This window comes from Schistocerca serialis, chromosome 4, assembly GCF_023864345.2.
Source record: "Schistocerca serialis cubense isolate TAMUIC-IGC-003099 chromosome 4, iqSchSeri2.2, whole genome shotgun sequence".
NCBI classification, from domain to species: Eukaryota; Metazoa; Arthropoda; class Insecta; order Orthoptera; family Acrididae; genus Schistocerca; species Schistocerca serialis.
Window position 1 is genome coordinate 318,986,585 of NC_064641.1, and position 13,047 is coordinate 318,999,631.

At 43.6% G+C, this 13,047-nt stretch overlaps 1 protein-coding gene across 1 annotated transcript; it reads left to right on the forward strand.

Moving 5' to 3' along the window:
- The first annotated feature begins 349 nt into the window (after nt 1-349).
- On the forward strand, nt 350-10,943 carry LOC126474427 (trypsin delta-like). Its single transcript, XM_050101897.1, has 2 exons — nt 350-757; nt 10,593-10,943. The coding sequence occupies exons 1-2, from the start codon at nt 350-352 to the stop codon at nt 10,941-10,943; spliced, it is 759 nt and encodes a 252-aa protein (XP_049957854.1).
- The last annotated feature ends 2,104 nt before the right edge of the window (nt 10,944-13,047 follow it).

Below are 13,047 nucleotides of genomic sequence, written 5' to 3' on the forward strand. Positions count from 1 at the left end.
GTAGCAGAGCCTGATATCTGGAGAGGTACCGGAGAATGAATCGATGTTGGCCTTGGTGAATCAATATTGCAGACGCTTGTGTGAAGTGGACTGAGGCAATCACGGGTAGTTAGACCTGATTTGCCCACCTGGGGTGCTCCTGAGTACTGGTCTAGAGTATTACCATTCTACAGCCACACTCGATATGAGATTTGACAGTGTCATACGTAAGCTGATACCACTTTGACCTTGTTTGTTTTTGAGATAGCTCGGTAATTGGCACTGTTCTGGAGACACTCCGATTATTGATAAAGCACGGTGGTATAAAAACCGCTAGCATCGGGAGGCGCACGTCGAACCAGTCACAGAGATGTCGATGTCCGCCGTGGTTGTGTTGCTGTTGTGTGCAGTCTGCAGCGCTGCGCCGTCCGCGAGACCTCGCGGTCTCTGGGCTCGCCTTGGCGGCCGAATTGTGGGCGGCGAGCCGGTGGACATCTCGCAGTACCCGTGGCAGGTCTCGATCCAACTGATGGGCGGGCACTACTGCGGCGGCTCCATCATCAGCAGTACCTGGGTGCTGTCCGCAGCACACTGCTTCTACGGTAGCCGCGCATCAGAGTTCTCCGTGAGGGCAGGTACCTCTATACGCGAGAGCGGTGGCTCCGTGTACCAGACTGCTGACATACGAATACACGAAGATTTCAGCTATCTCACTGGAGATTATGACGTCGCCGCCGTTTCTATCTCGGGCTCATTCTCTTTTGATGGCAACGTCCAGGTACGGCCTATAGTTAGAGTCATAATTTACAACGGGGTACATGGACGATAAATAGTTTAGACAAGAAGAGAATAGAAGCTTTAGAAATGTGGTGCTACAGGCCGGCCGGAATGGCCGAGCAGTTCTAGGCGCTTCAGTCTGGAACCGCGCGACCGCTGCGGTCGCAGGTTCGAATCCTGCCTCGGGCATGGATGTGTGTGATGTCCTTAGGTTAGTTAGGTTTAAGTAGTTCTAAGTTCTAGTGGACTGATGACCTCAGATGTTAAGTCCCATAGTGCTCAGAACCATTTGAACCATTTTTTTGTGCTGCTACAGAAGTATGCTGAAGATAGGATTGGTAGATCACATAACTAATAAGGAGGTATTGAATAGAATTGGGGAGAAGAGGAATTTGTGGCACAACTTGACTAGAAGAAGTGATCGGTTGGTAGGACATGTTCTGAGGCATCAAGGATCACCAATTTAGTACTGGAGGGCAGCGTGGAGGGTAAAAATCGTAGAGGGAGACCAATAGATGAATACACTAAGCGGATTCAGAAGGATTTAGGCTGCAGTAGGTACTGGGAGATGAAGAAGCTTGCACAGGATAGAGTAGCATGGAGAGCTGCATCAAACCAGTCTCAGGACTGAAGACCGCAACAACAACATGTAAAGCCTCTTTTACACAATCAGCATTCTTGCTTGTCTCTTGGACCACTCGGGGTAAGTGAGTGTATTTCAGCGCCCCTGGCGTTTTGTTTCTGTTCTGAGTCTCACCTGTCACAATTATTGGTATTCGTTTACAAGTCGCAATTGACTGATTGATTTATATAGAGAAACAAACCGACAATGGTCTTTGCTCACGGTTGCCCGCACCGAAACTAAGTTTACTGTCCAGTTTCAATCCCTGTAAATCTAGTAACGCCAACTTGAAACTTTGAAGAGTAGTAGGAGGCCTTTTACTAGTTCTTCGTCAGATGCTATTTCTTCTTGAGGAATTAATGAACCGAATATGCTGTGTTTTTTGACCTCCAACGCCGTGGTGCGACTTCATCCTCCTCACCGCATAGCCTGTGCTATGGTGTTTTTTAAAGCTTCCATGGCGAGTCATCAGTTCTACCATGAGTTCAACCTACCTCCTGTTCAAACCCAGGATTACAGAAATTCTCTTGAAACATGGCTACGGTAGCATTAGCTTACCATGTCTGTTTTTGGATCTTAGTCAAGTATTCTGCGTGCTGCATCCTAATCCATCTACTTAGTTTTGTTCGTGCCATCGGCCTAGTGATGGATCTGACAGTTTCCGGTCAAACAAATGGAGTCGTCATCCTAGACAGCCTATCAGATTCTTCATTGCTACTATGTGACCAGTAGATCGCCCTGTTGCTTTCCCATAGCCTCACAAGGGCTTCGTGACATTCTGCAACGATCTTCGATCTCGTTTCAGGGGCTGACGGAGATTTCAGAGTTGCTTGGCTGTCTGAATAAGGCGTTACCGACGACAGCTGCGAGTATAGTGAGAGCTATCTGTTGTGCAGTTTGGTACCTGTGCGCTGAAAGTGAAGTTAAGGGGTTTTGCGTGGCGACAGGAAAATAAAGGGAGAGAAATTTAAATTGCGAATTATTCCAGTAAATATTAAACCTGAAATGTTAGAATTAGAATGAGAGTTACTTGAGTGATAAGATAGATATTAATGTGCTTCACAAAGAAGTCTTTCCCCTTAACTGAGAGTGCCTGTAAATGGATCTCAGCTTTCAGGACAGTCCAGCTATACCTGTGTTTAAAAAGTTTACTTGTATGATAGGAGGTCCGTACTGTCGCCGTAATGATCAAATGGCAGCGTTACGAAGCTGTAGCCTCCGCATTGCTGATGTTGCACGCTGCTCTCCTGAAAAGCTTATTTAAGCTTATTTCCCACGTTAGACATGCGTGGCCACCTACACTCGTAGGATGCGAGAATGTAGTTCTCTCCGTTTTGGGGGAGAAAGTATTAGTAAATTACAGTGCCAGTTCAAAAATGACCTATTGCGACGGGACAGGACAGCCTGTAAGCTCGAACTAACACTCAAAAACCGGCAAAGACGAAGGTCTAATCTTGCGTATATGTAAACTTGAAGCACGAATTTCCAACGTTGTTAAAATGATGAAATTACTCGCCTTTGAATATATATTTATTTATATGATAAGTTCTCTTTAACAAAACAACAACTTTCGTGTTTCTATTCACAGATAAATGAACTCTAACGAATTCCGTAATGACTGCCGTGTAACAGCAAAATTAGAACCGCTCCGACAACACGTCTTTCTACTCCAGTATCTCAAGCCGTAGTAAAAAGTATTGTTAATCCAGTGTCAAGGATGCTGTACCACCGCATACACAGAGTTTATGTACATGGTCACTTTCTTTCGCTGCAGAAAATACGTTAATTGTCAAGCGCACCTAGAGAAGAGTTTGTTGAACTACAATCTGTGCCGTACAATACTGTCAAACTGATATACACAATCCATTTCAAAATTATCACATTTCTATTCTTTTAAGTCGATTTGTAGAGGGACCATCCTTTTAACGAAATTAATCGAAATGTAATATCAGACTGAAGGCACGAGGAAAGATAATACAGTTTGTTGAATAAAGCAAAATTTATGGTGGATGTTCTTGGCAAAGATCTTCTGGTAAATTCTCAACACTCCTGAGAACTAAAAGAATGGGAAAGAGTTGTCCAAATATTTCAAAACATCTATACTGCTCGAAAAAATACGCCTTCAGAAACATGTCAAACAATATCCAGAAGACAGTAAATTGCCCTTTTTTGTTTTTTCCTTTGTATCTTGTTTTGTTGCTAAGTGACATGCAACGCAGAAAATTATTTGTCCCATTAAACATATTCAACCTTTTCATTGTTTAAACAATTACCGTTAAGAAAATTTTTATATATTTACGTTCTTATCTGTGCATCGTATAGGCTTTTTTCAGGTATTGGGAAACGCAGATACCTCATTGCTTTCAAACATTTTGTCGCTGCTGCGGGAAAACACTATATCAAAAACACCAATCCCTCGTGCAACCATTGCAGTGTGCCAAGAAAACAAGCAAACAACAAAATGCAGATTAAGAAGAAACAAAAGCACGGAATCCATTACTATAACAGAAGTGAGCTCAGCGAGAATAGGTTATCTTCTCACGTTTACATGGGGCTCCCAAAACCGGACATCATAAACCTATTTCACAATACCTTTTCTGGTTGGTCATGTAAAAATCCAAAATCTATTCTGGAAATCCATGACTAGCTGCCGGTTTTCCACTTTCACAATCGGTTTTCGCTCCCATGTAAACGCACAATCATTTTTGAAACATGCTCGGATTATCAGGTTACGTCTTGTTTTCAGAATATTCGACTAATATGGACAGGATGACTCATTGTGCAATGAAGGAGAAGCAGAATTATTAGACTGAGCATGAAACTGTCTATCTTTAATATTTAAGTGAAGAAGAATAGGCACTGTGCTGACTAAACCAGGAATTGGAACAGCTGTTTTCCAGACGCTATATTTACCTGAGCTAGCAAATCCGCTTCAGCCCTTATCTCGTAAACATGATAGCGAAAAACAGTTTTCGAAACTCGTTTTTCGCCTTTCGGGAGATGTGTCGCGTGTAAAGGTAGTGAATTGACGACGCCACAGTCTCTTCTTTCTTTCTTGAGCAGCCTGTTACCCTCTCACGTCAAAATTAAAATATGTTTCTTTCGATGGTTTATTCATTATTTCTCTTCCGCATGTCAGAAATGTTTCCACAAGTTTCACTGTTTTTCATGGAGGCCCTCTCAAGTAGCGAAAGTTTAATTACAATTTTTTTGGAAGGAGAGCAAGAAATAGTGGCGCAATGTCATACAAGCCAGCGTTGCCAGTTACTAGGATACTCAATAAATGTAATGTGTGGTGTAAGGCAGAGAGCACACTGGCAACACTGCATGGTGCTCTCCGACTGACTGTGCAGTACACCTCGTGCACTCGCCTTCTTGTTTACTCACCACTCTAGCCGCTGATTTTTAGTAACTCCCTAAGACTGACTTTCAGTACTTTTTTGTACGTGGAATTGTAAATCTGTGACTTCTGCATACTTCACTGATTTCCTTCCTATGCTTACTATTTGCAATATGAACAGGCGATAGGCAAAATAGTGTGAACACCTCTACTTAGTCGGGAATGGTTTATTAACAGTGGGTTGGACCTCCCCATTTGCCCGTAATACAGCTGCGATTCTTCTTGGAATACTAGCATATAATGAATGTATAGTCTCCAGTGTAATGTTATGCCAGTCTTCGATCAAAACCTCTTCTAACACCTGTACTGACGAGGGAGGCGGAAATATGCTCCGGAGTCTGCGCCCCAACACCGCCCACAAGGGTTCGATTTTGTTCAAATCCGGGTACTGTGCTGGCCAGGGAAGACGTTGCAGTTCGGTTGCATAGTCCTCATACCACGATTGTACTATCCTGGCCTTGTGAATGGGTGTATTATCGTCTCAAAATATGGCATCATTGTTGGGGAACAATTGTTGGCTGTAACACGGCCTTTGAGGGTAGCGAAGGGAGCAGCAGAATACCATAATATGGCTGCCCGCACCATCACACTTCCACCTCCATGATTAATCGTTCGAATAAAGCAATCAGGATTATAGGCTTCTTTTGGCGTTCTCCAGACGTAAGCCCGGCCAGATGTTGGAAACAACGAAAATGTTAACTCGTCGGACCAAATAACGTGTCTCTACTGATCAGCCGTCCAGGATTTATGCTCCTGACACCATGTTTCACGCTACTTTGCGTTGGTTGTCGTCACTAATGGTTTCGTTATAGCAGCTCATCCATGAATATTCGCTTTATGGAGTTCTCGGCAGACAGTGTCGATAGCTACGGAGTCTCGAAGATGGCTATTTAGCTCTGCAGTTAACAGCCATAGTTCGTGTTGTTTTGACACAATTCGTGTTAGCGTACGATGATTTCTGTCATTTAGTTTTGATTTGCGTCCACTACTACGTTTACACGATGAGTCTTCCCATGTTGTGTGTAGGCTATCATGACTGCTGAAACAGTTACTCTCGAAACATTTAATAAGTTGGCAGTCTTGGTTACTGATGTTCCAGCTGATCGGACCCCCACTATCTGCCCTCTTTGGGACTCTGTTAGGTCTTTCATTGCACGTCGACATCGGCGTCTGAATGCAAATAAGAAGTGTACGCTACTCATAAACAACCTGCATTGTTGCCTAGTCCGTACTGAACACGCACAGCCCAGCGCGACACATGCCTTACGTGAGTTGTTGAGCGTCGAACACAACCATCCCATTACTAACACTGATCACATTATTTTGTCTATCCCCTTTATTATGAAACTACAACATTTCTTGCCTTGCAGCTTGAACCAAGGCTTACATGGAAAGGGTATGGATTGTTTTTTTCAAACGGCCTTTCCTGACTCTTAACTGCACTTGTTTCTGAAAAAAATATTTATAAATTACTCGTTTGCTAAAATTTTTTACGCTCTAAAAGAATCATTTGTCCCACATGAGAGTGATAAAGCTGCACATAGCGTAGACTATTGCAGCTTTTGAATTACATAGCCACTGGGCGACAGGAGAAGGAACATTTTGTTACATTAAACAAAACAATCCATTAACAAAAATAAGACTGATATTTTGGGACATTTGTGCTGGATGAATAACAACAGGCTGACAAAACCTATCTCTAAATATCTTAGAGAAAAGAAATTAATGGAAGTTGGATCCGAGAAGTTAAAAAAGATTTAGAAATCCACAACACGCAGGTTCAAGGAACGGCAGAAAGAGGTATTTTCAAAAGGAAAATTAAATTTATAAGGATTCCAAGGCAGTAACAGTGAGAGAACGGGTGTAAAGTGGCCAGAAGAAAGAAAAAAAGGAGATGAAGTGAAAAAATGAGACAATATTGAAGAAAAAGAGAAGTGCGCATGAGGAGGAATTGAAATTATCCGAAATCATTACGTCGTCCTAATTGGCCAAACCAGTAGGGAAAAGAATCTGAAATGGAACCCTTGCGAAAGGTCTTTTAAGAAGGACTTATACAAATCATGATTATTTGAAAATTATGTAACGTAAATACCACCCTCTTATGAATGTGGCGTTCATCCAGTGTTGGAACTTCCCCATTGATCTTTCCGACATACTACAACGACGGAAAAAAGAATCGCGACACCAAGAAGGAGTTGTGCGATATCAAAGAAAATTGGTAGCCGTGGATCTCCATCTGAAGGATGCAATGTTGAGGATGCCAAATCGTGTTTGCTTCAAATACACGCTGTAACAGTGTTAACAGGCATGAGTATTAGTTACGTTTGAGACTGGACACCCTGAGTTGATGTAAGTCAGGAATGCTTTTAAGATGACAAAGACGTCGCTATCAACACCTCACCGAGTTTGAAACAAGGTCGTGTAATTGGGCTACGAGAAGCTGGTTGTTCCTTCAGCGATGTTGCGGAAAGACTTGACAGAAATGTAGACACTGTAGATCACGAGAATGTACGGTCGCAAGAAGACCGGGCAGCCAGCCACGTGGCGCTACTCGGTGGGAAGACCACCGCGTTCGGTGTAAGTTTCTGGCGCTAGTATTGTATTTGCAGCAGCAATTGGAGGAGCGCTTAGCGCCACGGTGACATAACTAAACTGTTACAAATTGGTTACTTCAATGACACTTCCGAGCCAGATGCCCTGCAGCGTGCATTCCGCCTACCCCTAACCGCAGCCATTTGCTACTTCAGTGATGTCAAACGAGGGCTCATTGGAGGGCGGGTTGGAGGTCTGCTTGCTTTGTGAAATCTGCTTCTGCGTCGGTGCTAGTGATGACCGTATGTTTGTTAGAAGGAGGCCATCTAAGGGCCTGCACCCACCCTATCTGCATGCTAGACACACTGAATCTAGACCGGAAGTTATGGTCTGTGGCGCGATTTCGTATGACAGCAGGGGCACTCTCGTGGGTATTCCAAACACCGTGAGTGCAAATTTGTACATCAGTTTGGAGATTCGGTCCGTTCTGCTGTCACTCACGAACTGCATTCCAGGGGGGGGGGGGGGTTCCAACAGGATAACACTCTCCCACATACCGCTGCTGTAACCCAACATGCTCTACAGAACGTCGGCATGTTTGCTTGGCCTGCTCGATCACCAGATCTGTCTTCAATCGAGCACGTACGGCACATCATCGGACGACACTCCAGCATTACCCACAAGCAGTATTAACCGTCCCTCTATTGACCAACCAAAGCATCAGTCATGGAACTCTATCCTACAAAGTGACGTCTGGCACTTCCATAACGCAATGCATACACGTCTCTATGTTTACATTCAAGATTCTGGCAGTTACACTGATCTTAAATGTATCAGAATTTGACATTTACCATGGCTTTTCTCGCGCTTACAGTAGCCTGTGATCTTTCAATGTTAATAACTTAAAAATGGTATCTAGACAAATGTATTGTAGAAATTTCATTGCTCGGCGTTGTCCGCCCCAGTAGCTGAGTGGTCAGCGTGACGGATTGCCGTCCTCTGGGCCCGGGTTCGATTCCCGGCTGGGTCGGAGATTTTCTCCGCTCAGGGACTGGGTGTTGTGTTGTGTTCATCATCCTTTCATCCCCATCCGGCGTGCAGGTCGCCCAATGTGGCGCCGACTGTAATAAGACCTGCGATATGGCGGCCGGACCTGCCCCGCGAGGGGCCTCCCGGCCAATGACGCCAAACGCTCATCATCATCATTGCTCGGCGTTAATTAATTTTTGGTGTTGCAATTGTTTCTGTTATTGTAGCTCACCACAATTCACTTTGTGTAAAGAGCCGCGTCATGTGGAAGTAGATTATAGTGTAGTCCCAGATGTAGATAAAACTAGGGATGAAAATTTAATTCGACCTGGACAATTCAGCATGGCAAGCCGCCGGCTCCATAAAATTATTAACCTCGTAATTTTATGGAGTACGTGGACGGACATCTCAGTCGTTCACTCTCTTTTTCAGTCTTCTAGGAATTCTCACAAACCTTTATATTTCATCTTCTGAGCGGATATGGCCGAGCTACAATAACTGAACAAGGAAATCCGAAGTGCCTCAGCGCAACTTCCGAATTTTCCTTGATTTAGTAATTTTATACATCGAAACCTTATTATTTGGCGTTCCTCTGCTCCAAAGACTCATTTTGAAACTTCCAATTTCTATGTCCCGTTCTACAAAAATAGTTACTTTATGATACAATGAATGCTATGATAACATCTTGTTTATGTCATAGCATTAAAGTGACATTCGCTGTGTGTCATAGGTACTGCTATCAGGCTGATTGGATTTTTTGTCCTGGTATCTTGGGAAAATTGGTGCTCAGTTTTCCAAATTACATTGTTTCTTACGTTCCTCATCAGGGGAATACTACAACACTAGGTCTGCAGGGGAAAGTGTGCAGTAACTTGTACCAGCGAGGATTAGACATTTGACACAACGAGGGACGGGTCGTTGCGTTGTTCTACTACAAGCATAGGGGTGTATCTAGGGGTAGTATGTACGTGGATATCGTACAAGACTTATATGACTAAACAAGCTGTGATCTTATCCCACAAGGAATAAGGTATTAGCAATATAACTGACTTACTGTATTCCTTGTAGCATACATTAGCCAGTGCAGAGCAGTCTGAAAACAGAACACCGAAATCAATTATTATTTTACGGCGAGTTAACCATAAATCACAGGGAGCTGATAGAACTATCTGGCCAGACTCTCGATGCTGTCCACCATCCGGCAGTTATGCTGATCGCTGGAATATTTTTGTGCCAATCCTATCCCTAGCCTCTCTGCTGAGGCTGAGAAGTCGCACCCTACCACCTTTTCATGTTACGACAAGCCAAGAATACTTGCCCAAGTATTTTCATACAATGCTGTTATTCGTTCATGGTGCAGCAACATTTAAAACAGCATTTTTGAGCATTGAAGGTCTTCGATATAGGTATGTGTAAAGAATTATGATTTAGAAATGAGTGTGGCAAATATCAGTGTTTTAAGGCGAGGTTGGAGTAGATCACCTAGGATGTTTGACGACTTTTAGGAAAAAAACACACTCCACATGTGATATTTAGGTGTTTGTTTGATAAGATTTCAAAAAAGTACGACTGTTTTACTATTATGTACACTAATCAGTCGAAATGGGGAGAGGTTACTGGCTATTTGGCATGCGCTGAAGACAAATTCGTGTCGTTGTTACACTGAAGATTAACCGTACAACAAAACATCTTCTAATTTTCCAACAGACCTTGAAGAAAATTTTCCTTAATTGAAATATATATAATCGCCATTTCGTCGTAACTTCCTATGACTCAATTGTTTTCCTTATCTGTATTTCAATCTGAACTAAGGTCATTTTACAGCTAAATCAGTTTTACGCCATACGCTTGTAATAATAAATGTGGTATGGAGCACACTGTTAAATCAATTCCACACACTAGCAATAGGTGTGGCGAACCGTTACTTCCAAAAACTGCGAGATCTCACAATCACTTTAGATGCGCGTGCACACACACACACACACACACACACACACACACTCACACACACACACACACGCGCGCGCACGCACACACATTCAGACATACACACGCGAACACTCATACAAACACACACAAACACACATCTTCATATCCCACAGAAATGGCATAAAATTATGTTTTGTCTTTATTTAATATGTAATCAATTAACAATGAGTCTTTCTGTTTCATCATTTACTGCATCACATTAATCGCTCTGTTTGTCACTGCTTTCACTTGAAAGGATTCTACTAACATTTATATTCCTTACAGACAGTCGGTCTTGGCACTGCAGACATCGAAGCTGGCACATCAGTGACCATCACCGGGTGGGGCGCCTTGGATTATACACAGACCCTACCTGAGCAGCTTCAGGCTGTCACCACGGTCATCGTCGCACGTCGTGACTGCAATATCTATTACTTGGGCGGCATCACGGAGAACATGATCTGCGCCGGTGAATATGGCAGAGGTGCTTGCAACGGAGACAGCGGCGGACCGCTGGTTGTTGGGTCTACGCAGTACGGCATCGTCTCCATGGGCTACTGCGCTCAGGGAATCCCCGAGGTTTACACCAGTGTCGTTGCCGTACGATCGTGGATTAGCACAGCGACTGGCGTCTAGCAGACTGCCAAAATTATCTGTTTGACAAATTTTAGTACTAGTGTCATGGTCACCTGGCTCTCAAATTACGGTCAAAGAACGTACTTCATGCTGTAAAGAGCGACTGTAGTGTATGGTTAAAGTTTCGTCAAATTATAAAAGGAATTAAATCAGTTATCGAGATAATCACATTCTGTGAAGCAGACACTCCTTGTCCGTGTCCAACTCCGCCTTCCTGGCGCTCCCTCTCTCCACAACGCCGACCCCCTGCCCCCCCCCCCCCCCCACACACACACATTTTAATTGTAGGCATGATTATAAACTGTTAGAATATAATGGGTGAACATTAATGAAACTGACAAACTACAGGGACAATTCCTGATTGGAAATGGAGGAAAGAGATCCTATGAACATGTTTCCGGAAATGCACCGTCGCCAGTGTAGATGCGCTGATGACCATGTGCCGTGTGTTCCTTGTTTGTTACAGGTTGTGTGATTGATGCAGTGTACTGTAATTAATAGAATGGTCCGGTATTCATGTTTGGAACAAGCCGAGATGGTGTTTGCGGTAGGGCCAAGCAGATGGAAACATTCTATAGCAGCACGGCTATTCAAAACAAATATGTTTACAGACACTGAACCACATCACACAACAATTGAAGCCCTTTTTGAGCGTTTGTGTGATCATAGGTCCTTTCAGACAGACGAACGTACAGGGATGTGGCGGACTGTCCTTACACCAGACCAGGAGGATCGAGTTCTGCCTCTCGACCGTTTCTATCTGCTTGGCAGCACACAAAAAAATCTTGGCTTGTTCCTCACATGAATACCAGACCGTTCTGCCGCTTACACTTATCGTGCACTGCGTCAATCACACAGCTGGCAACGCATGAGGAACACACGGCAGGTGGTCAGAGGAACTTTCATTCGTCGGTGCCATCTATCTTGGCAACGACGCTTTTCTGAACACATGTTAAAAGGACTTTTTCTCCCCCATTTCCAGTCAGGAATCCGCCCTGCAGTTTGTAAGTTTTATTAATTGTTCACTCTGTATATAAATACATAGGAGAACAGTTCGCTGTATTGTGTAAGTGTGTATATAATAATCTGAAAAGCTCAGGTTGTGCCGTCCACTATCCCTCCTCTTCCGGTGTCTTCCAAAGGCTGCCTGCGACGAATTATTTAATGGATGAAGACTTTTATTCCTTATGTAGTTGGTATTACGACCATGTGTCGCCACGCCGCAGGTTCAAAAATGGCTCTGAGCACTATGGGACTCAACATCTGAGGTCATCAGTCCCCTAGAACTTAGAACTACTTAAACCTAACTAACCTAAGGACATCACACACATCCATGCCCGAGGCAGGATTCGAACCTGCGACCGTAGCAGTCGCGCGGTTCCAGACTGAAGCGCCTAGAACCGCTCGGCCACACCGTCCGGCCACGCTGCAGGTGCAAATCATAGTGTAACCTGGAATGAGAAGAACCCGCATCAATCATTACCCAATTAGATTTTCTCTGTTAAATTCTGTTCTTCCATAGCAGATTGTTTTCGCTAACAAGGAGACCCAGGGATAACTTGGACTTGGAAAGTCGAGTTAAGACGCGTGAAACAAACGAAGAGTCAATACATTGATGTTCCAACAACACGATAATCTCTTATGGTAACGTCCTCTTTCACATACTTTTACAACGAAGGTGTTTAACGATAAGCCTCTTCTTGAGTACGTAAGCATTTGAATAACTCACTGAAAGTGATATCATTAGGTGCATTTCGTTAACGTTCTTCGCGTCAGCGACGAGTCACGAGTCAGAGATACAAGCTTACTGGTAATCGGAATACTGCGTGACAAACTATCATTCCGATATCGGTCATAAGTGTTTTGTAAGTTCTCAGTACACCGACAAAAGTCGCCATCATCCTAGGTGCCGTTAATCGTTCTATTCAGTTCACTCGCCGTACTCTCATGCACTGAATTCACAGGCGTAGCATCATAGTTCACTGATTGCCATTTAACTGTCAAATAACTATTACGCTCATTAAACGACCATTCTCAGTTCGTAAAGCTTGTTTAAAGTTCCGTATGCATTGATTACTGAAGTGCAAGATAATCAGCTAAACTT